The sequence below is a fragment of the Typopeltis vanoorti genome, chromosome 20 (assembly GCF_054136105.1).
Source record: "Typopeltis vanoorti isolate ZY-2024b chromosome 20, IOZ_Tvanoo_1.0, whole genome shotgun sequence".
NCBI classification, from domain to species: Eukaryota; Metazoa; Arthropoda; class Arachnida; order Uropygi; family Thelyphonidae; genus Typopeltis; species Typopeltis vanoorti.
In genome coordinates, this window is record NC_143568.1 from 44,186,416 (window position 1) to 44,210,986 (window position 24,571).

The following is a 24,571-nucleotide window of genomic DNA, read 5'->3' on the forward strand; positions in this document are numbered from 1 at the left end:
GTGTAGGATATATTTTGCATGAAGAATTGCAAATGAAAAGCTTTGTGCAAGATGGATGCTGTGTGCTTGCTCACAGCAGATCAAAAACGCACTCTCATGAAAATCTCTGAACAGTGTTTTGAGCATTTTAACAAGGGAAAAACTGATTTTGTGCATCAATTTATTACTATAGATGAGACTTGGATTCACCATTACACTCCAGAATCCAAACAGCAGTCAAAACAGTGGACAGAAGCCGGTTGTTCAGCGCTAAAGAAGACAAAGTTATGGCATTGGTGTTTTGGGATGCTAAAGGCATTTTGTTTATTAATTATCTTGAAGAGGGTAAGACAATAACTGGGGAACATTATCCCAATCTTTTAACCAGACTAGACAAAACAATTTATGAGAAAAGAGTCTGTTTGCAGAAGGAAAAAAAATCATCTTTCATCAGGACAATGCACCTGCCTACAAAAGTGTTTTGGCAATTGGAAAATTGAGGGATCTGCACTATGAATTGTTGGAACATCCACCCTGTTCCCCAGATTTGGCTCCCTCTGACTTCTATCTCTTCCCAAAACTAAAACTCTTCCTCGCTTTAGCATTTTTCTTCAAATCAGGTGATTGCAGCTGTAGAGGGGTATTTTGCAGGTATTACTGAGAACCACTACAGGGATGGGATAATGGTGCTGGAGCATCGCTGGAATAAATGTATTAGTCTTAAGGGAGATTATGTTGAAAAATTAAAATAATTTTGAAATTATAAATTCGTTTTTTCATTGTTAGGCCGAGAACTTTTCAGACCACCCTCACTTTTCAGACCACACATATAAATGCAATCCAATAATGTAAGTATTATATCATCATCATCAATTTCCTGATTTATTCCCTCAAGGGGGCGGGGTGTTCAAGCTACTATGATAGCACTACGTGATTAAGTTTGTCATTATTAACCTCATCTCCATAAATTTCCACCAAATCACTCTGTTACTTGTCAGTACTCCAGTATTGCATATTGAACATTTCATGCTTCTAAGGCAATTCTGACTGAATCAATCCACCTAGACCTTGTCTTCCTCTAGGTCTCCTTCCTGCTGTCTTGGCATGAAACAATTTTTGCTAACCTTTCCTCACCACATTCTATTTAAGTGGCCATCACATTAGATTAGTTCTGCTTACACACACCTGAAGGTTCACAATGTCAAGGTCCTTTCTAATATCTTGATTTTTAATATGATTCTGCTATTGATGCCATCTGTTCACTCCTCTAATTTTTCTCAAAAACCTTCATATCTGTTGTCTCTTGTCTTCAATCAAAAGTGCTTTATTTCTAACCCAACTCTCCATAACTTAAAACTGGTGTGAACACTATTGTGTACTGCTAATTTCATGTCTTGGCTAATCTTTCTCTTATTCCCTATATATTTATTCAACCTAGCTCCCCACCATACCAGCTTTGCTTATTCCACTGTATATTTCCAGATGTAAGATCTTCAGTTAAAAACTATGTCTAGATAGCTAAAATATTTTACTTTTTCTATAGCCCTCCATTCATAATGCAATTGATGTGTTTAATGCTTCTGTTTATTTTCATAGTTTTGGTCTGTTTCTCATCCATCACATCTGGATGCCTTTCTTGGACATTCACCTCTTTTGGATCCCAAGCTGTGTTGGGAGCAAGGTCAGCTTATCCCTCCCTTAAGATATGATCATTCTTTCTCTCCTCTACACTAATTACAGGATGATCATAAGACAGAAACCAATATCCCAGTAGCAAATAACATGGAATAGAGAGAAATACAACAAGCTTTACTAGATAAAAATCTGCTGTGACGCTGTGGCAATCCAGTCTGCACAAAGTTTGTTGCCTTATTAGTTCCCTTATTTATTAGCCAAGTTCTTGCTTGGCTCTACATAGATCCAAGTAATGTCTTCTTATCTTACTCACTCATTCCATACTTTTACCACTCTTCATTGGCCTTATACATACTCAGGCAGATTTATTATGTAAGTCATACCTATTATTGTCAAATTCCTAAAATCAAATTTGTATTTGATTTTATGGTATCATATTCATTAGTATCAAATCATATTCTCTTCAAATTCTGCATTGATGCTCAGAATAAATTTCTATAATAAGAACCAATTTGACATTTAAAAAAAACTCCCTTATTGAATTTTATAGCTTACATGCACATACACAAAGATTGACTTATTTCATTTTTTGTTAGGATAAGCCTAGCATTGTTAGAACTAATAAGGAATCAGATATAGCACAGATAAACGGGGGCGGGGGGATTAGTTTTCCAGTAACTGTTTAGATTGTAGATGTCATTGCATTTTTCTTAACTTGCAGTATTACATTTCATGTTTAAATGTCCTACATTCTGGTAATTAGCATAGCCAAGATCTTCCATGTCGTTACTATCATCAAATTCCGGAAATATATTCTTATGGTGTTACAGTAGCATATGATTGAGCTTGCATTTTTACTACTTCCCTGTCATTTTTTTCCGTGTTAATCTTTATCTGGTCTCCAATGTATCAAAACACCTGTAATGCAAGTCTTTCCTCCTTTCCATTCTGCTTAAGTTGATCATATTACCTTAGATTAGATCTGCTCATGCATTTGTTGTTATCAAGGTGAAAATGTGTTATTCTCTAACTAAATATAAACATTAATATTAAGGTTTATACTTAGTTAGAGCAGTAATTTGAGTTTTACTGTGTTAATTAAATATGACTGCAGCTGAAATATGTATATATTCATTTGTTAGTGTTATCATGTGTGCTGTTAAAGCAGAGGGGGTTAGCCCTTTGGGTAACTTTGTGAATGATTCATGCAATGTAGCATGTGAGAGATGTATTTGTAAGCAAATGTAACCTATACAAGTAGATTCTTCTTCTTCTGCAGCTTGTCCCACTTAAGTGTGGTCGCTGTTTTTGGTGAGTCTCCTTCACGTCCTCCTGTCTTGGGCTGTAACCACATCCAAATTCTTCATCCTCAAGTCCTCTTCCACCAGCTCCCTCCATCTCTTCTTTGGTGCTTCCTCCTCCCATGCACATCCATCTGCATGACCTTTCTTCCCACATATTTGTCCTCTCTCCTCATCACATGACCTAACCATCTCAACCTTCTCCTGTATCTTCGCTCCTAAGTTTGTAACTTTCACTGTTCCCCTCACATAGTCATTTCTCAGAGGATCCTTTCTGGTCACATCACGCATCCACCTAAGTATTCACATCTCTGCTACCTCCATCCTGCTGATGTTATTTTCACTCAGGGCCACGCTTTCCATAGCATACGTCATAGCTGGTCTCACTACTGTCCTATAGATTTTGCCTTTCAGGTTGATCAGCACCCTCTTATCACATAGCACTCCAGCCATCTCTCTCCAGTTCCTCCATCCCGCTTGTATCCTGCATCCCACTTATTCTCAGCCTCTTCATCCTCTTCCACTGTTGAACCCAAGTATCTAAAGTTCCTCACCTTCCTGTTGACATTTCCTTCCAGCTCCAGATCTGTCTCCTGGCTGACGTCCACTTTGCAACACATACTCTGTCTTACTTCTGCTCAGTCTCATACCTCTCTCTTCCAGTACTTTCCTCCATCTTTCCAGTTTAGCTGCCACTTCTTCTCTTGAATCTGCACACAGCAAGATGTCATCTGCATACAACATTGTCCATGGCGTGTCTTCTCTCACCTCCTCCGTTACCACCTCCATCACGATACTCAAACAGGAACGGACTTAATGCTAACCCTTGATGCAAGCCAACTATCATTTGAAAACTATGTCTGTCCCAGGCAGATCCGAACTCTTGTCTTCACATTTCTGTACATCTGCACCAACCTGGCATATTTCTCCGGTATCTTCTTCACCCTAAGACACCTCCAGACTTCTTGCTTTGACACTCTATCATATGCTTTCTCCAGATCAATAAACACCAGATGTAGCTCCCATTGTTTCTCTTGAAAAACTTTTCCATCATCTGCCATAACCCAAAGATAGCATCTTGTTGGATTGTACTTCTTCTCAATCACGTTTTATCTTATTATTATCTCTTGTTATAATTTCAATTAGTTGTAGGCTGATATATCAATCGAACGTGAAGAAATTTATATTATACTGGCCCACTCCATATTCAGAAATTGCAAAAGCAACTTAGATAAATCAACCTTCAACTGTATCAGGTTATTATAAAGCTGAATTTAGGCCGAGGTTCTTATTTTTATTATATAGGGTTCCCGCTGAGATTCGAATTATTTTAATGAGCGATGCAATGAAAAAAATCAGGCAAATTCAAGATTCAATTCAAACAAAATTTCAAAACAATTTTAAATATCAAATCAGTTCAAGTTATTCAGAAGAATGCAACTCATGAACATTCAGTCATTCGATTTGTAATTCTCTAGGCTCAGTTAATCAATTTTAGTTCATGTAAGTTTGAGATTCCTAAATCACAGCGAATAGGCTTCACAGTATTCTCATTCATTTAATGAACACTCAATTCAATAACATAGTATTTATCATTTGAAGAGGGAAAAGTCTTAGCACTGCACATATTAAATTTTGACTCGCTGAATACTGCAACTAGGAACGATTTACTTACAGAGGAATTAATTTTCGTTACATCTCGCTAAGTATAGTAAAGGTAATCTTACCAGGATATAGCTTCAACACATCATAAGTAGATCGAACAACAAATTTTAAGTCCTTACTTTTACTATGTAGTAGCACAAACTTAAAAGAATCTTCCATTTCCACGAATGATTTATAGACTCTGGAGAATATAACCTTTATGCACTTGGTTTAAATTATCTACCTATTTCTTCTTTTTCATATACGTATTATCCTATTTCCTGTACTATTCCACTGTCAGGCGTTAGGAAGTTTTGGTATAAATCCAACTCAGAAAAAAGGTAAGTTAAATACAAATCGAATCCCGGTCCTTTAAATACCGTTTTCGGCAAGTCAAAATTCCCTTCCAGTCTCTAATTACCGTTCTCTATACTTCCCTACTCGATTCTCTTTTTACTTTCGTTTTCATATCTACTCCTTCCTTTTTCCTGCCAAAAACTGGTTCTCACTGGTTTAGCTCACAACAACTTCGCCTTGTGCATAGTATAGAGTAAACACGCGCTAACTAAAATAACGTAATAACCAATCAAGTGATACCACAAAGAATCTTCTCTATATATCAAAATATTTCATAACTGTAATTTATCCCAAACACACATAATTAAATAAATATCGATTAATATAACTTGAAGAAATTACATAAATAGCAAATTATGAGCATGAGACTATTAGTTCAAAGAAAAAAAAACAAATGTTGCTCAGGGAATGGTAGATTATGTTGGACTCTGAATGATATATTAACAATTTCCATTTCTCTTCATTCAGAATCCAACAAAGGCTTACTCCTCCTTTGAAAAATTTTTTCTTAAGAAAAAATTTTTCACAAGAAGAGTAAGGTCATTCCTGCAGAGGATTCAGACCTTCTACTTCTTTCTTGAGGTTTCAGATAGTGCCTAGTCTGAATAAAATTAAATTTCTCATTGCAATCTATGTATTTATTTCTCTCCACTTCTCCACTTGAGTGTATCACCTTGAAAATAGCTGGACTAGTTTTTTCAGACAGGAAAAGCAATGATTGTAATAGTTGTATAAGGAATTTGGTTTGAATCATCGCAGGCTGATCATTTGAATTTTGAACTAGTCTGGTTTTAAGAGATACTTGCATATGCCAACCTGGGTGGTTGTACATCATACATGTTCACTATTAGCCATTAGCTATCAGAGTGCTGAAATAGAATTAGATGAAAGGATTGGGTTAGAGGATTGCAGGAGTTTGATTCAGACTTAGCAATGGGATTGGATGGGATATCATAAACATGCTGCTACAGGAATGTTCAAGAGAATTAGCTGTGGTTTTGACTTTGTGTTGAGTTTTAGTACAAGCACAATTCCTAATGAGCAGAATGAGATCAAATAATTTCATGAATTTCAAATAATCTCCAGTGACTACTTTCACTGGAGATTATTATATACACTCAAAAGGATGGGTATCCAAAATTTGTTTATAACATTGGATAGAGAGTGGCTGAATGACAGTTGTTAGTAAGATATGCAGGTGCCAAGTGTAAGAGGAGGAGGTTGTCCAGTTCAGTTCTACAAGGTATATACTTGGGCCATTGTTGTTTTACTCATATGTTAATGATATTGTAGGATATCTGATTAACTCACATCTGTATTTCCTCTAAAACAAAAAAATAATTTTTGTACAATCATTTGTAAAAAAAAAAAAAGTATTTCTTTCATATATTCTTTTCAGTATCAGTTTCTTTCCTATATCTTTAGCATTTGAAGATAATTTTAACGTTTCCAGCTTCCTTGTGGCAGCTTCATCATTATCCTTAAATGCAAAAAAATTCAGCCCTTACCGGTTTATGGTGCTTATCTGAAATATGCTTTCTGCATACAGTATCAAAAAGGAACTGTCTGATACTTCGGGAGAAATTATATAATCACTTTTATCTGTCACAACTTTACTTCATATAAAGGAAATTCATCTGTTAATTTTAGGATAACTTGGTTTCCCTCATAACACTCTTATCCACCTCTCTTTGGCTTATGAAAACTAAAACTTCCAACTCCCTTCTAGATCGTTGTCTCTTTCTGTCTTCTAATGAATACAACAGCTCTTAGTTTTCACTCAAGTGCAGTACTGTCTGACGTGATAATCAACGTGGCAATGAGGTAAAGAGTGCTTGTAAATAAGTCAGTACTTCTTCAGTGCCGTGAAAACGTTATTGGAAAGTTCAATAATATCCTCTCTCAAGTCCATGTTACTAAAATAAAATATCACAATCAAATAGTTTTCGACAGGCCATAAGTAACAGATTTCTTATATTAACATTTCTAATTATTACAAGAAATAATGCATTTTTCCACTATACATTTTTGGAAATGCTTAACTGCATGATAGATAAGAAAAAAGTTCTCCTTTCCTTTTTATTTGATTATTTTATCAAATTCGACGCCATGGCCAAAAAAATTAATGTAAGATAATTGGATATCGCTAGATAGCAGATGTTCTACAATATGGAGGTTGATCTAATATCTGTGTTCACTCTACACTGCACATATGTGCGGCTCTGCAGTAGCAGCCATTACATTCACACACGCAGCTCTGTCTTTCATTCACTATTGAAGACAACCCACTAATAAAGTGTGATTTCATTATAATAGCTTTAACACAGCAGTAGATCAGTTGTACAATTTTTAAGTTTTTATCTTGATCCTAGTAAGACGTCAAAGCATAGTACAATCTGTATCTATACCTACATTTCATGCACAATTTTATTTTCAGGTCATTAAAAATATATAACTTTTCAATTTTTTAAAATATAATTGGTGTTGGGGGGGGGCTTATAAATGTAAAGTATGTTATGCACGTTTTTCAAAAATCACTGCCTCTCCAGTCCAGGCCAAGCACATATTTGCTTTCCTGGCTTAGAAGCAGCATTATCTGGGATAGTAATATACACCTAAACCTTGTTTTACGTGATAGATATGTTCCTAAAAATTATGTGTAAATAGAATTCGCGTAAAAAGAACTACTGACTCCATAGAAAAACTGAAGATTGGTTCCAAACCTGAAATATAAGCAAAATAATGAAAAAAAAACATTAATAAATATTTTCCGATATTTCGGCAAACGTCACGTTGCCATTTTCTAAAGGAACTTACAAAAAAGGTTACGTGCATGTAGGTACTACAACACAGAAACTGGGAATGAAGAGATGAAGCTATTGTTCTCCTAACAGTCCTGATGGTGCCCTCTAGCAGGCTAAGTAGGTGTTCTTGGCCGTTGGGCTGAAGGTCTGCAGATGTAGGCCTCCCAAATTTGGGGCAGTCGCATACAACCAAATTTGTTGAAGTTTGGAGAATTTCTTAGGGCTGAGGCTGATTCCATAAAGAGTCTTTCAAATTTGTATTTGCTACGGTGTATCACTGTAGCTTTCTTCCACCGTATTCTGTGGCGTGTATCCAGAGCATGGTCCGCAAGCCCAGAATGACTGTATTTGTGAAAACGGATGTAGTCCTTGTGTTCCGAAATTCTGATATTCGCTGTCCTGCCTGTTTGGCCAAAGTAAGACAGTTTACAACTGCAAGGGACCTGGTAAACACCAGGTAGGTCTAGGGGAAGTGGTTGGTCTTTAGTGGAGCGGATAAGGGATGCCAATTTTCTGTAAGGTTTGTAACAGGAGGTCAGGTCATGTTTTTTTAAGATTTTGGTAATCTTTTCCGAGGTGCCTCGAATGTAGGGAATGGTGATGGATTTAGAGTAATCCTTGTTGTGGGGGGGAGGGAATCTGTGGTTTGTAGGTTCTAATATTTTTTTGGGGGGGTAGCCATTGGCTGAGAAAGTGTTGAGGATGTGATTTAGTTCAGTGTTTAGGGCCAAGTCGTTTGAACAGATTAGTTTAGCCCTGTTGTGTAGTGTTTTCACTACTCCATATTGTTGTGTGTGTGTGTGGGGGGGGGATTGTTGGTGAATGTATCTGCCTGTATGGGTGGGTTTTCTGTAAACTGAGAAAACCAAGGATCCATTAGGCTGGCAGGTGACTAGTGTGTCTAGGAAAGGGAGGCTGTTGTTTTCCTCTTTTTCCAGAGTGAATTTGATTCTGGGGTGTTGGTTGTTTAAGTGTGTTAAGAAGGAGAGAAGTGTTTTGTAAGTTTCTTTAGAAAATGGCAACGTGACGTTTGCCGAAATATCGGAAAATATTTATTAAAGTGTAATTTAATTTATATCCTTAACTACGTTGTTCTATTCCTTAAGTGTTTTAATAATTAATAACGAAAAAAACAAACATTAAATTTGTTAGGATCATAAGATTTTTATTTACATTTCATGGAGAACACACATACATATAATGAATTTCAATAACTTTAAAAAAAAAAACATTTATTTCAGTTGTTTGCTAAGGATTCTATAAAAAAATTATGTTATTCGCTATCAGTTTCTGACACTAAATGCGAAAGTTTTCATGAGACTGTAATATCACTAGGACTATTAGACATGGTATTATTGTCATTGACTTCCGCCTCAACTTGTGGAATTCTTCTTGTCATGTCTTGGACAAAAGTAACACTGGTTATTTCAGTAGTTTTAGGCATGAACTCAGTTATTAATCGCTGTGTTGATAAGTCACGATATAATTCTCTGTATGAAGACGTTAACAACTTAAGCTCACGTGAAAACTTCCCAGCATGTTCTTCATTTGGATCATGTCGGGCAAAATAATTGCCTAAATTACTGGCCAGTTTAAGACCTTTAATTATATCAGCAGTAAAAGTAGGATTATCTTGATCATTATCATTAACTTCTTCGCTTTCAGGAGTCTCAGAAAATCTCCACTATTTCATCTTCGCTAAGAGGTTTATCAATTAACAATTCTTCGATATCTGCCGACGTAAGATCATCGAATTCTTCTCTGCCAATTTCGCATGCCAAACTTATTATATTGGGGAATTCTGCAGTATGATTGAAGGGAACAGTAGTATTCTCTTTAACACATGCGGGCCAAATAGCTTTCCAGCATGCATTCATAGTTTCTGGTCTCAATTCAGATAACGATAATCGAACCTGATCAATACAATCCATAATTGAAAATTTTTTCCACACATTCATAACTGTCAGTGTTTCATCATCATTTAGCTTGTTCAAAATGTACTGAAATGTTCGTCTGACATAATATGTTTTAAAAGTCGCAATTATACCCTGATCTAGAGGTTGTAGCAATGTTATGGTATTGGGCGGCAGGAAAAAAAATTGCACATTTGGGTGTTCTATGGCAGGATTACCGGGTGCATTATCAAGAATCAAAAGCACTTTAAATTCGAGACCCTTGTCATTCAAATAGCATCTAACTTCTGGCACAAAATGTTTGTGGAACCACTCAGTGAAAATATCAATGGTCACCCAAGCTTTTTTTGTTGGCCATCCAATGAACTGGCAATTTTTGAAAATCTACGCCTTTCATTGGCCGTGGTCTTAATGATCGATTTATGAGCAGTGGTTTTAACATCCAATCTCCTAAAGCAGCGCTTCCCAAACTGTGGGCCACAGCCCCCTTGGGGGCCATAGGTTTTGTTGAGGGGGCTCATGAAATAATGAAAACAAATTTAAAATCTTTTAAGACTAAGTAGATTTTTTTATCTTAAAAGAAATGTATTTCATTTTTATTATTTCTTTTTTGTTGTTTTTTATATTTTAATGGAAAAAAAATCGCACATTGGTGAGGGTTCACAAATTTTACTTCCTGCATATTTCGGCGCTTAATGAATATTAGTAAATATATGCTTATTTTAAATTGTCATTAAACTTCTTTTAGGTTTTTAATTCTTTCTTTATTACTAATCGTTTTACGTTTCATGTGTTTGTATTGCAAATGTACAATAACAATATATCTATCTCTATATAAAAATCTGAAATAATATGCCATGTCAAATGTATATGTGAGATGCTAAAAATGTAATATATGCATTTGATTTTAGCAATATTCGCTGTGTATGTTTTGTGTTGAATATAAATACAATAAATATTATAATAATATATGTCTATATTACGGTTTTTTTTTCGAGGGGGGCTGTGAAATATTTTAATTTTTCCAAAGGGGACCCTGACATCCAGAAGTTTGGGAAGCACTGTCCTAAAGCGTTCGAACAAAATTGGAGTGTTATGCGATCCTTTGCTGCTTTGAACCCACCAACAGTTTTTTGCATTTTTGATACATTAGTTGTGCTTGGCATTTTTTTTTAGAAAAGTTTCATCCATATACCAATCTTGTTCACGAGTGTAACCTCCAGCTTCAATTATTTTAGCAAGTTTTTGTGGAAATGCTTTAGCAGCTGTTTCATCAACAGAAGCCGTTTCACCTTTAATTTTTAAAATATGAAGAGCATGTCTTTTAATAAACTTAGCCAGCCAACCATTGCTTGCATGAAATTCATATTTTTTCCTTGATTGAGATGATGTATCTGGCTGCAGTTTTTTAATCTGTTCATAAAATCTCAATGCCAATTGCTTGATGGAATTTCCGTCACCTGGCATTGTTTTTTATACATTATCTTCTATCCACATCACTAAAGATTTTTCGGCCTTTTCTAGAACAACGCATCTCTTGTGTATGACGATAATTTCGCACTCGTACCAGAACATACCGCTTTTCTAATAGCCTTTTCATTTTTCTTTATAGATCTGACAGTTGATTCACTGACTCCAAAATGCTTACCCACAACCGTCGCACCTTCCCCAGTTTGAAGACGATCTAAAATATGAATTTTTATATCCAAGGAAACGGCTTTCCTTTGGGGGGGGGGGGGGGTATTGGCAACATCATGTGAGGGCTGGATTAAAATCTTTGGTTAATGAAATGAAAGTTTGAAAATTACATATAGCTTACCATTTATTATTTCTTGGCAAAATTATTAATTTTATAACGATTTTGATTTTGATTTCACTTAAAAAATGCTGTAAACTGTGTTGTCTACTCAAACACCAAATTGAAACTGCCAAGAACTGTTTTTTTATGCGCAGTCAGTTATGTAATTCGGAAATTCCCAATAAATGAAATTCGTAAGAATTTAGAATTTTCTTAATTGAAACGAGAATGCAATTCTACAGAATTTTCTTGAATTACGGATTTTTTCCTAACTTAAACTTTAGGTTGGTTGCATAAAAGTGAATAAAAATAGCATAAAAAAAAAATTATTTTTGATATCCCAATTCGCATAAAAAGAGGTTTAGGTGTACAAGGATTTGTTGATGATCCCAAAGGTAGGAAGGGTGATAAGGAATATTTCTGATATAGAATTATTGTAGGCTGGTCCAAACAAATTGGTTCTTTTTTTATATTGAACCTCACACATGAAAGGTCACAGGACCTATAATACTACAGTGCCAAGTGATTAAGGAGAAAATGTAGCCTGTTGATATGTTTCTTAAAGAGTGGGAGGTTGTACTCGGTGGGAAAAACAGTATGGGAGAAATGTTCCAAAAAATTAGAGGTGAATGGAATGAAGGAAGCTGATGAGAAGTTAGTTTGGTGTGTTCAAAGCTGGATAGTGTATGGATGTTGGCCAGTGGCTGGTCTAGTTCTTCTTTGGTTAGAAAAAAAGTCGAGAAATGGTAGCAGCCATTTCAAAAGTACCCATGAACGTACCTTGAGAAAAGGCACAGTGCTGAAACAGAGCACCAATGATAAAGCGACTGAAGGAAATCTCTGAGTGAAGGGTCATCTATTAAGCTGATTGTCCTCTTCTGAATATCAAGAATTTGTAGAGGGATCTGGGGTCCTCCATCCTAAATGTGGGAACAGTACTCCAAAGTTGGATAGATCTGAGATAGTGTTAGAAGTTGAAAGGAAGAGAAGTAATGTTAGAATGGAAAAAGAACACCAAACTTTTTTAGAAGCTAAAGAGAGATGTGTAGTAAATGTTTGTGCCAGAACAAACTGAATGTGACAGTCAACCCAAGAAGAGAAAATTTATTTTGAAAGGAAACTGGAACATTATAAAAAATGATAGGGGATGGGGAAGGGTTTTTCTTGCAATTCTTGCAATAGGCAGACGCGAGTTTTTTTTTGGCATTGAAATTTTACTAAGTTGTCTTTACTCCATTCTAGGATGTTGAGGGGGGTCAGTGTTCAAGTCAAGGCATCTAACATTAAAGTATGGCAAAGATTATCGAATGATGAAGTACTGTTATCATTGAAGCTGTGAATAGGATTTGAAGTCAGAAAAAGGAAGAAAAGTCATTGATGTAATGAAGGAAGAGCTCAGAATACTTATGCACTCCAGCATTGATGGGGAAATCTAGTGAGAGGAAGCCAACCAGTAAATTAAACATATGAATAAACAATATTTACTAATATTCATTAAGCGCCGAAATACGCAGGAAGCAAAGTTTGTGAACCAACACCAATGTGCGAATTTTTCCATTAAAATATAAAAAATAACAAAAAAGAAATAATAAAAGTTAAATACGTTTCTTTTAAAATAAAAAAAAAAATCTACTTAGTCTTAAAACATTTTAAATTTGTTTTCATTATTTCATGGCCCCCTTGGGGGCCGTGGCCCACAGTTTGGGAAGTGCTGCTCTAGGATGTAACATGGGATCTCTGATAATTAATGTTTCCCAAATTTTGGGAAGTTTTATGTAACCATATTTATTTAAATTCGGTAGATTTCTAAGTGCCGCCACAGATTCTGAAAACAGTCTTTCTTTTTTGAATTTACTATTGTGGATCATGGTGATTTTTCTCCGGGAGATCCTGTGGGTTGTATCCAAACCATGGTCTGCAAGGCCACGGTTGCAGATGTATGATTTGCGTTCTTCTAAATGAATGGTTGCTGATCTGCCTGTGTGTCCAAAGTAAGCCAGCTTGCACGAACAGGGTACTCTATATACTCCATATTTATTTAAATTCGGTAGATTTCCAAGCACCGCCACAGATTCTAAAAAATAGCTTTTTTGAATTTACTATGGTGGAGCATGGTGGTTTTCTCCGGGAGATCCTGTGGGTTGTATCCAAACCATGGTCTGCAAGGCCACAATTGCAGATGTGTGATTTGTGTTCTTCTAAACAGATGGTTGCTGATCTGCCTGTCTGTCCAAAGTAAGCCAGCTTGCAGGAACAGGACACACTATATACTCCAGGCACTGAGAGAGGAGGAAGCTGATCTTTGGTGGAACAGATAAGGGTAGTAAATTTACAGTGGGGCTTAAAGACTGTGTGGAGGTTGTACTTAAGAAAACAACAAAAAAGAACTGGCTATTTTTTCTGATGGCTGCCACAGATGTAGAGTATGGTGATGGCATTTCTGAAGTCTTTCTGAAGAGATGGCTGGGAAATGGGGAGGAACTGATTTTTTTTTTTTTTTTTAATTCTGTAATTGCTGTAGCCATTGGAAATATAGGTGTTGTGTATGTGGTTGGCTTTCAAAAGTATTTTTAATCCCTAAAAATGTCTCAATTACTGAGAGAAAATATTGAAAACATTAAAATTAGAAATACACAGCACCCTCTTACCCTCTTTTCCAATGGCAACAGCGATTACAGAATTTAAAAAAAAAAAAAAAAAAAAAATCAATTTCTCCCCCATTCATCTCTTCAGAAGGACTTTAGAAATGCCATCACCATACCTTACATGTGTGGCACATCAGAAAAAATAGCCAATCCTTAAAAAAGTACAACCTCCACACAGTATTTGAGCCCCACTGTAAACTTACTACCGTAATCCATTCCACCAAAGATCATCTCCCTCCTCTCTCAGAGTATATAAAGTACTCTGTTCCTGCAAGCTGGCTTACTTCAGGCAGATCAGCAACCATCCCTTTAGAAGAACACAAATCATACATCTGTAATTATGGCCTCGCAGACCATGGTTTGGATACAACCCACAGGATCTCCTGGAGAAAAACCACCATGCTCCACCATAATAAATTAAAAAAAGAAAGACTGTTTTTAGAATCTACAGCGGCACTCAGAAATCTACTGAATTTAAATACAGTTGCATGAAACTTCCCAAAATTTGGGAAACATTAATTATCAGAGATCCCATGTTACATCCTAGGCCACCTACAAATGCCCATAGAGGGCACACCACCTAGATAGGACTTGAGAGTCACCCACGTGTTTCACTTAGTGTTGTATTGTATTTGAGTGTGTTGTTACAAAACTTATTTGTAATCCCTGAAGATGTCTCAGTGACTGGGACGAAATATTGGAAGCATTAAAATTAGTTTAAATCCTTTCCCAGTGCTGAAAATATTCCATTAAACCTCCACAACATAATGTCTTCACAGCACTTAAGCCTCAACACACAGAAAAACAGCATAAAAATTCCTGAAGTCATCTCAGTTGGCACAATTATAGTGCTATAGGGTACGAGGCTGAGATTGGCTGGGCAAAGGGTGAACTGTAGAGAAGTAGAAAAATTTTTATTTAAATGAAGGGGATATTAAATCCCACATTGTTTTAAAACCGAATAAGAAACTCAAAGATTGGAATCAGAGAGTTTCATGCCGATATAGAAAACTTAAAGTATCGGCGACACTAGCGTTAGCCAATGCAAATGACCCTAGTACGTAGTACAATACCGGACAACTCGTAACAAAGGTGGTGAAGTTCTGATCGCTATTCTCAGGTATTTTCCATAATGTAAAAACACATTTCCTAGGAAATGTATGCTGTTATTATATTATGTTATTACATTATACATTTCCTAGGAAATGTGTGTTTTTACATTATGGAAAATACCTGAGAATAGTGATCAGAACTTCACCACCTTTGTTACGAGTTGTCCGGTATTGTACTACATACTAGGGTCACTTGCATTGGCTAACACTAGTGTCGCCAATACTTTATAGTTTTCTATATCGGCATGAAACCCTCTGATTCCAATCTTTGAGTTTCTTATTCGGTTTTAAAACAATGTGGGATTTAACATCCCCTTAATTTAAATAATGTTTATATCGCCGAAATGAAGCTTATTAGCTCTTTATATCTAAGAAAAAAAAATTTTTTAACCTTATACTATACGTTAAACTTGGTATACTATACGTTAAAGATACCAAGCAATTTCATAAACTTGGTTTTAATCCTTTTTCCCAAGTAAGCAAACAAGCCAATAAGTCAAGTTTGTGCCTGAAGTATTTTCAGGTCTGAGGCAACTCGTAGTAAAGGTGGAGTAAGCTCTAATCACTTTCCTGAGTATCTCCCATAATGCAAAGCACATCTCCTTGCAGACACGTATGATGCTATGCATTAATGGAAGGGCCACTACCCAGACTGATTTCGACCTTTATCGAGGTCTCGTCAGTGGGAGCCAGACCATGGGATGTGAAGGTTGGAAAAAAAAAAAAAAAAAAACTTTCTACATCTTTCGCTCATCCTGAGATTTTTATTTAATAAGGTCCAAGCACCTTGTGGCAACTTGTATAGGTAAAATTTATAAGTTCTGCATTACTATTACCTTGGCATCTCAGGGTCTGGCTCCCACTGACGAGAACTCAATAAAGGTCAAAACTGGTCTGGGTAGTGGCCCTTCCATTAATGCATAGCATCAATCATGTCCGCAAAGGAGATGTGTTTTGCATTATGGGAGATACTCAAGAAAGTGATCAGAGCTTACTCCACCTTTATCACGAGTTGTCTCAGACCTGAAAATACTTCAGGTGCAAACTTGACTTACTTGCTTGTTTGCTTACCTGGGAAAAAAGGATCAAAACCAAGTTTATAAAATTGCTTAGTATCTTTAACGTAGAGAAGGAAGCTTAAATGAGATTTTGGTCAGAGTTGTCAAGGAGAGTGCCGACATCCACAGTATATTTGGAGGGAGAATTGTTAAGAAAAGGGCAAGAACGTTGGTAGAAAGAAGTTTGGAGTAGTGAAGCCAGTTTGTGTTTTGGATGGTAAAGGCCTCAAGGAGGACAGTCTGGTCACAATTTCGGTAATTAGTTTGTAAGAAATAAATTTTTAGTGACAGGTAGTCAAAAAGGGCAGCAGGAATGGAATGGGAGAGGAACCACTGATGATGAATGAGCAGGAGGTATGTGAACAGTTGACAAATTCAATTTCAACAAAGGTATGGGACTTAATGATATGTATATATTATATGTGTATATATCACTGCATGTCTAGAAGGGAATGTTCTAGGTCATTAACAACCTTTATTTTTTTAGCATGAGTCTTATATTAGTCCTAGTCCCAGAGGAATGGAAAGATTGTGAAATTGTTCTTCTTCATAAAGGAGGTGATAAAACTAAGGCTTCATATTATAGGCCAATCTGCTTGTCTGGAGTTGTGGTCGAGGTGTTGGAGAAGCTAGTGAGCACAAGGATTCAAAACTGGGTGCACAGCAGTAGAAAATCTTTAATGGACAGCATGGGCTTGCTAAAGGAAGATCATGCTTTAGTAATCTGCTTACTTATTATAAGGTGATGAATACAACAAGGGTGATGCATATACAGTAGCATACAGGAAAACCCCCACTTAATGTGAAATGATACTATTTCCTGCTTTAAGTGAGTGATTAATCAGTTAGCACGATTTTTTTATGTTATGCGAAATTTTTTGTTGCCAGTCTGCATCGAGCGGAAAGGCTGGAAGTCATTAAGAGACATGAAAGTGGCGCTAGTAATACAATGATTGTTCGAGACTTAGGATACAGCGAGTCTACAGTTTAGACTATATTAAATAAGAGCAAAGAATACAAAGAACAACAAAAAGTTGCTACTAAATCTTTAAGCATGCCGATCACCTGAAATTGAAGCCATTTAATGATTGAGATGGAGCATCTTCTCTGTCACTGTGGATTGAGGATTATAACCAAATTCAGGCCAAAAGCTTTCACCTCATTGAAAGAGACCAAATTTCAAGAGGAAATATTTTAGGATGGTTTGACCATTTTAAAATTCGAACTGGACTGCATAATGTAAGAATAACTGGGGAATCTGCTACTGCTTATAAAGATTCTGCAGCCAAATTTCCTGAAGAATTGCAAAGAATAACTCAGGAGGGTGATTATGACGATGGGAAATATTCAACGTTGACGAAATTGGTCTCTTTTGGAAGCGTATGCCAACAAAAACTTTCCTAGCTAAAACTGAAGCATCTCAACCAGGATACAAAGTATCTAAAGATTGTCTTACGCTTTTATTAGGAGGCAATTCAGAAAGAGACTTTAAACTCAAGCCTATGTTAGTTTATCATGTGCAAAATCCAAGAGATAACATTATTGAAGAAATCAGCACAATTGGAAAAGAAACTTGCTTGATTCCCATTCAGAACAGTTAAACGAGAATGCTCTCCTTCAACTAGAATAACAGCATGCATATGAAGAAGAAGATAAGGAGTGAGAACAAAAAGAGAATGTTACAACTAAGAAGCTAACTGCAAAAGAACTTGCAGTAGCTTTCAATCACATTGAGTGTGCTAAGGAGATTTTGTTTGATCCTGATATGAAACGTAGCTTCGAAGTCCACCAAAATCTTGATAAAGCATTCACCAGCTATCGCGAATTGCATGACAAGATGAAAAAGTCGAGCATAATTAAAACATCTTTAGTTAATATTTTTGTAAAAAAGTAGCTCGGTCAATGTTTAGACATTAAATAAAAATTTAAGCAATTGATTTTTATTAAGTTTGATGATTTTATACTCTAATGTAGTTTATACTCTCTTTTTTTTTCCAAATTTATGCTAACTCATGGATGAATTATAATTATTCCTATTGTTTATTGTATTCGCTTAGCATGCATTAATTGATGGATTAATTAGTCTCGTTAAGTGAGGTTTTCCTGTATTTAGATTTTGCAAAGGCTTTCAATAGGATTGCCACATGACGAACATAGTTGAATTGGAACAGATGGGGCTGGATAATGGATTGATGCATTGGATTGGAGATTGGCTATCTGATAGGTATCGGCAGGTTGTGGGGTGGGGGGTGGGGGGAGTGATATTCCAAAAGAGGAAAGTCACTAGTGGTGTACCCCAGGGGTCCGTTTAGGGCCATTGTTGTTTAATTTGTATATAAATGACATTGGAGAGGGCTTAAATGGTGATATGCAGTTGTTTGCAGCGGAAAATTGGGAAGAGTTATGAGAAGTTGTAGCTTTTCAAGAGGACCTAAATAGGCTGTCTGAATTGCCGAGTGTGTGGATGTCAGTTTAATGTCGCAAAATGAAAGGTTTTAAAATTTGATAAGCAAAGATGGGAGTATACGATTGGTGGGGATATTTTGGAGAAGGTGGAGGAGATGAAGGATTTGCAGATTGTGGTTCATAGAGACTTGAAATTTCATGGACATTTTGCTAAAATTGTGAGGACAATACAGCAGATTATGGGAATGATATAGAGAACACTTGACATGCATAAGTAAGGATATTTTGATTGCACTGCACAAGACTTTGATCAGGTTGCATATGGATTACTCTGCACAGATTTGGTTCCCAGGTTTTCAAAGGGATGATGAGATGTTGGAGAGGGTTCCAGACATAGTTGACTAAGTTGGTATCTGGTGATTGGAATGTGGTGTACAAGGACAGATTTAGAAAATGCAAATTGCAGAGCGTGGTGGATAGAAGAAAGGGGAGGGAAGAAGTGAGAGACGTATGAGTTAGTAAGGGGTGATTACCATATTGGCGTGGATGAGATTATTCATAGACTATCTGGAGACATGAGGAAAACAAGAGCCCATCCCTGGAAGCTGTATAAGGTGGGAGTGAGGAATGGATTTTTTGCATGGAAAGTGTTAGGTGATTGGAATGTATTGCCTAATTCTGGTGAGTGCAGGGACAGTAAATGCATTTAAATCAAGGTATGATGAGCTGTGCATGGAGGTCTGTTAATGATAATAATGTCCATGCAGTTAGCCTAGTGGCTATGCGCTTCGCAACCATATGACTGGGGAAGGAGTGTCCCAGGTTCGATTCCCGTCGAAGATGTGAGGAATTTGAGGATCTTCCTCAGCCACTGCCAAGTTAGCCGGTCTTGGGTGCAGGCAGTAGAGTTTTTTCTGCCTGTTTATCTGGTGTTTTTCATCCCGCAAGCAGGCAAACTGGTCCCGTGAACACACATGGTTCTACGGCGATAAATACTTAACCCCCCATGAGGGGGCTCAACTTGCCCCAATAGGGATGGGGGAGAAAAGGGGAGGAAACTCCATACGAATAAATAAATGATAATAATAAAATTATTGGCTTTCTCTCCACCCACCTTCAATAAGCTCCTAAACACCCAGATAAAAAAGATGTGCTGGGATTGTTTTACACATGACAGTCCAGGATCACTTTTTGCCTCTTGATGATATGATGAAAAGTGACCAATACATAAACATATTAGAGAAAAGAGTGGTTCCACAGATCCAGAAAGACAAAGAACTCATCTTCCAACAGGATCTCACTCCATGCCACACTTCTAAAAACGTGAAAGAGTTCCTCAAAAATCACAACATCCAATTGCTTCAGTGGCCAGGTAACTCGCCCAATAAAAAATTTGTGGACCATAGTGAAAAATACTTGGAAAATTAAATTGTGATACAAAGGATAACTTAATACAATCCAGTGTAAAAGTATGGTTTCGAGATGCAGAAATAAGAAAAATGTGTTCAGTGTTGGTTGGAGTTCATGTGTAAATGAATTAAAATCTTGATATTTTTTTTTTTTTTTTAGTGATGAAGTTGGCTAGTGTCATTTTCTTTTTCTCTCATTAAGCAATTGTTGGTTGCAAGAGATCGCATCCAAAATGCCTTGTCTTGCTTTTGTACTTCTTTCAAAATCTGGATCATTTGCTACAAATTGATCAACGATTTCAGTTATCGTCACCAAACTTTTACTACTGAGGATATCTGAATCATCTTCAGTACCTACACTCGCCTCTTCTCCAGTGATTCGAATGTTGTAGAGGAAGCATGTCAAACTCAAAGGCTAACGCGAGCCAAATAAACGAGGTTTAAGTTTATGTGGGCCGCAACAAACAAAAACTTCAATTTTCATAAAAACGCAGGTTTATTTTGAAAAGTACAGCTGTGCATATAAAAAAAAGAACAAGAACAATGCAGGTTTATTAATGATAAAATTAATGTTTTCTCCCTGCCACTTGGCATCTCTTCTCTGATACTATCTTTCCTGCTTTGGGGGAAATCTTGTTTGCAGTGATTACTTTCAAAACTGATCCAAGGTGAATGTCAGTAATTCTGGATCTGACAGGAGACTTATTTCCCTTCATAATTGTAAATAACTGCTCACACCGATAAGTACTTCCAAGCATGGATATAATTTCATATGCGAATTTTCGAGTATTTTTAAACCTGGCAGGTAAATATTTGTAAAATCCAGGCACACCAACTTCTCTGAATTTTGCCTTCAAATCTGAATCGCACTGGATCTCAATTACCTCCATTTGCATTTGATTAGGTACTGATTCAATATTTATTGAAAAAATCGAAGAAAACAAAGACAACTTGTCTTCCAAAAATTTAAAATCTGCAAACCTTGTTTCAAATTCAGTTCTAAGGCTTACAATTTTTTCTGTGTATTTTTGATACGATGCAGTTTCACTTAAACTTGATTTGTTCATGTTGCATGTTGGAAAGTATGTTAAATCTTCAGTTTTCAACTGCTTTTCCCAAAGAACTAGTTTACATTTGAATGCGTTAACTTGGTCGCACATGTTCGTAATGATCTGATCTTTTCCTTGCAGTTTTAAATTTAAATCATAAGTGTTTTGTTATATCAACCATGAAGGATAAATCTTGCAACCACACTGTCAGAAAACAGGCTTGTGTCTTGATTTTTAGTTAAGAACTGACATATTTCTTCTTTCAAGTCCCAGAATTGTTTAAGAATCTTGGAGCAAAATAGCGAACGTACCTCGGTATAGTAGGACAAACCAGATACGCGCTGTCTAATTCACTTAAGAAAGCAGAGAACTGTCGCTGATTTAAGCCTCGAGATTTTATGAAATTAATGATTTTTTTGATAGATGTCAACACATTTTCCATGTTTATTACTTTTGCGCATAATACTTCTTGATGTATAATTCAATGCGTATGATGAATCTTGGATCCGTCATAAATTCACTTTTTTTTTTTTTTTTTTTTTTGCAGTAATGCCACGAAACCATTGTTTTTTTTGGTCATAGAAGGAGCTCCATCTGTAGCTACAGAAGTTAATTTTGACAGAGGGTGATTGTATTTTTGCAGAAGTTCAAAAACACAATTAAATATATCTTTTCCTGTACTAGTGTTATGCATTGTTACTAGTTCCAATAATTCCTCAAAAATGTTGAAATCTGGGTCTGAAGCACGAAGTAACACAGCTAATTGAGCTACACCCCCAACATCCATACTCTCATCACAGGCAATGGAATAAGCTTCGAAACTAGATGATTTTGCTTTGATCTGAACACTTAAATTGTCGGCCAAATCAGTAATTCTTTCTGCAACTGTATTTCGAGACAAAGAGATTGTTTGAAAAGCCTTCATATTTTCTGGACAAATAATTTCTGCAGCTTTAATTACACATTCCTTAATGAAATCGCCTTCAGTAAAAGGTTTCGAGTGTTTAGCTATCAACTCCGACAAGATGTAGCTTGCATGCACTGCCGCTTCACTTTCGTGATAATTTAGTAAATATGAACTGTTGTTTTTTCAGTCCCGACTTGAGCTCCTCTTTCAACTTTTCTTGTCTCATTAATCCCTCGTAATTATCATATTTTGATTAATGTTGTATAACTTTGGTACACTGGTAACATTATTACATATTAAGCAGATTATTTTATTTTTTACTTCACAGCAAAAATACTCCAATTCTCACTTTTCTTGGAAATTTCAATATTCGTCAGCAATTTTTCGTTAATTACTATCACTTGGTTTTGATAGAGACATGCTGAATACAAAGGACTGATAAAAATTAATAATCGTTAACATAAAATAGTAGAATATTTTAATAAAAACTGATATTTTTACTTGAACTTAAACTTACCAGACACTAAATAACTGCACAAATTAATAAACGTAACATAAATAAACTTATTTTTCTTGTTCACCGAAAGCGAAATATTTCCTGTTATGCACACCAAACAAGTCAGTTCAAACAAGACTGACGACTAGACGTTGGTGTGGTACGTGATAGTAGGTATATAATCAGCTGGTAGAAATAGTGGGTGAAATGGTTCGCCTGCGTATGAAGGAAATGCATGCAACACGGTTATATGTAGTAATTACCATCATTGGCAAATGTTTGGCTGGGCCGCAAAAATATTTGTCGCGGGCCACGAGTTTGACACTCATGTTGTAGAGGTTGCTTCTTTTTTTTAAATCTATTGAACCAACTTCTGCTAACTTTAAAGTTTTCTCTCATATCCTCTCTTTGATTTGAATATGATTAAAAATACTTTTGGCCTTTTTCATGATTATTGCCTGACTTAATGGCATGTTGCATTTGGTTTCATCATCAATCCAAATGGAAAGAAGTTTCTCCATTTCCTCTAAAAGATTGCTTCTGGATCAGGTTACTTTTGTTACAGAAGACATTGTGGTTGCCAAACACTTAATTTTGTCCTTGTTTTTTAAAATCATTCATATAGTAGAAGTAGACAATTTTAAAGCAGTTCCAATGTCAACTTGCCGTTCATCTTTTTCTAATTGCCTGAGTATCTGCATTTTAGTTTTGAGTGAAATACTTTTTTCATATCAATTTTGTTTTATCATTTTTACACTCGCTCATTTTGAATAATGTACAAATTGATAGTAATGATTAATTTTTAATGAACAAATAGAATTTTTGTTGATTTCCTTGGTCAATAATATCGATGATTACAGCAAATAAATAACGTTTTACGCAGTACTCCAAATTGTATTGATAGCATGGACACTGTTTCACTGCCTATGAACAACTACGTGATGCATGGGGAAAACAAATACACATGACAAACACAGATTTAGGGCTTAGGGGAATTGCAGCGCTACGACAAATTGTCACCTTTTGCTGGTTAGTTCTGGAATAATCGTATTATATACATACCAAGGGAAATACAGTGAGAAATTGAATCAGCATGAATTCAGTGCTTTTTTAGACTTAGATTAGAACTGTGTTATATCGAATCATGGTATATTTAGTGCTTTTTTTTTAGGGTTGGGAAACCGCATTATATCAAATTAGAGTTACATGGGGTCTTGGTGTATATTAAATAAATTGATAAATATACGCATACTCATCAATTGTATAAATGAAATTGTTGTATTAAAAAATATATAAAAAACTTTTCTTTACTTATTTCTCTGATTTTGATTTTAACCTAGATTGAATCTCTTCAAGCTGACAATGATTTCACAAAGCAGCAGCTAGCAGCAATGAAAGGTAAAAGGTTTTAAAAAATAGTTTTAGTTATGAGTTATGAGGCTTTTAGCACATTAATATCTACCATTATCTTCTCTCTTTCTTGCACACAGACATTCAGTACATTACATAAAGTACTGAAAACAAACAGAAAACACTAGTGCCTCATTGTAAAAGTATCTACAAGTTAAAATTTTTATTTTTATGATGACATTTGACATTTTCATGAAATTTTGTAAATCTATAGTGCATTTAGAATTAGATTAACTTGAAGTCCTGCTGTAGAGTCTAAACATGGTACTTGTTCAAACCACTTTAGGTCTACAATGAGCTAAGTTATGGTCTTGCATCAAGTGATAGGAGTCTTAAACCACCTAAAGATATTCACAGACTTCTGTGCCCATACCACAGTAAGATTGGAACCCATGGCATATGGGTTAGAAAGCAGAAGATATTATTGACTTTAACAACAGACTGGGCCTATTTCAATTACAGAAATGGAAGTGAGGGGTAAGGAATTTTAATCACTGGCATTCCTCGCCATATTCCATTTCATAGGATTTTCTGATGAGAAACTGGGTTTTCGCTTACAAAGTAAGCTGACTTTTACAGTACATGTCTTAGAAATTATTTTTTTTTTAGGAGTTGATTTCAGGTGGTGATTCACAGCACTTGAACTCA

At 35.9% G+C, this 24,571-nt stretch overlaps 1 protein-coding gene across 3 annotated transcripts in view; it reads left to right on the forward strand.

Moving 5' to 3' along the window:
• The window catches only part of Slmap (Sarcolemma associated protein), a 545,241-nt gene that overhangs the window by 231,396 nt on the left and 289,274 nt on the right, over window positions 1–24,571 (forward strand). For all 3 annotated transcript variants that reach the window (XM_090409867.1, XM_090409869.1, XM_090409868.1), the window contains exon 11: window positions 23,854–23,911. In XM_090409867.1, coding sequence (XP_090265993.1) covers window positions 23,854–23,911 — 58 coding nt within the window. The remainder of the gene's footprint in view (window positions 1–23,853; window positions 23,912–24,571) is intronic.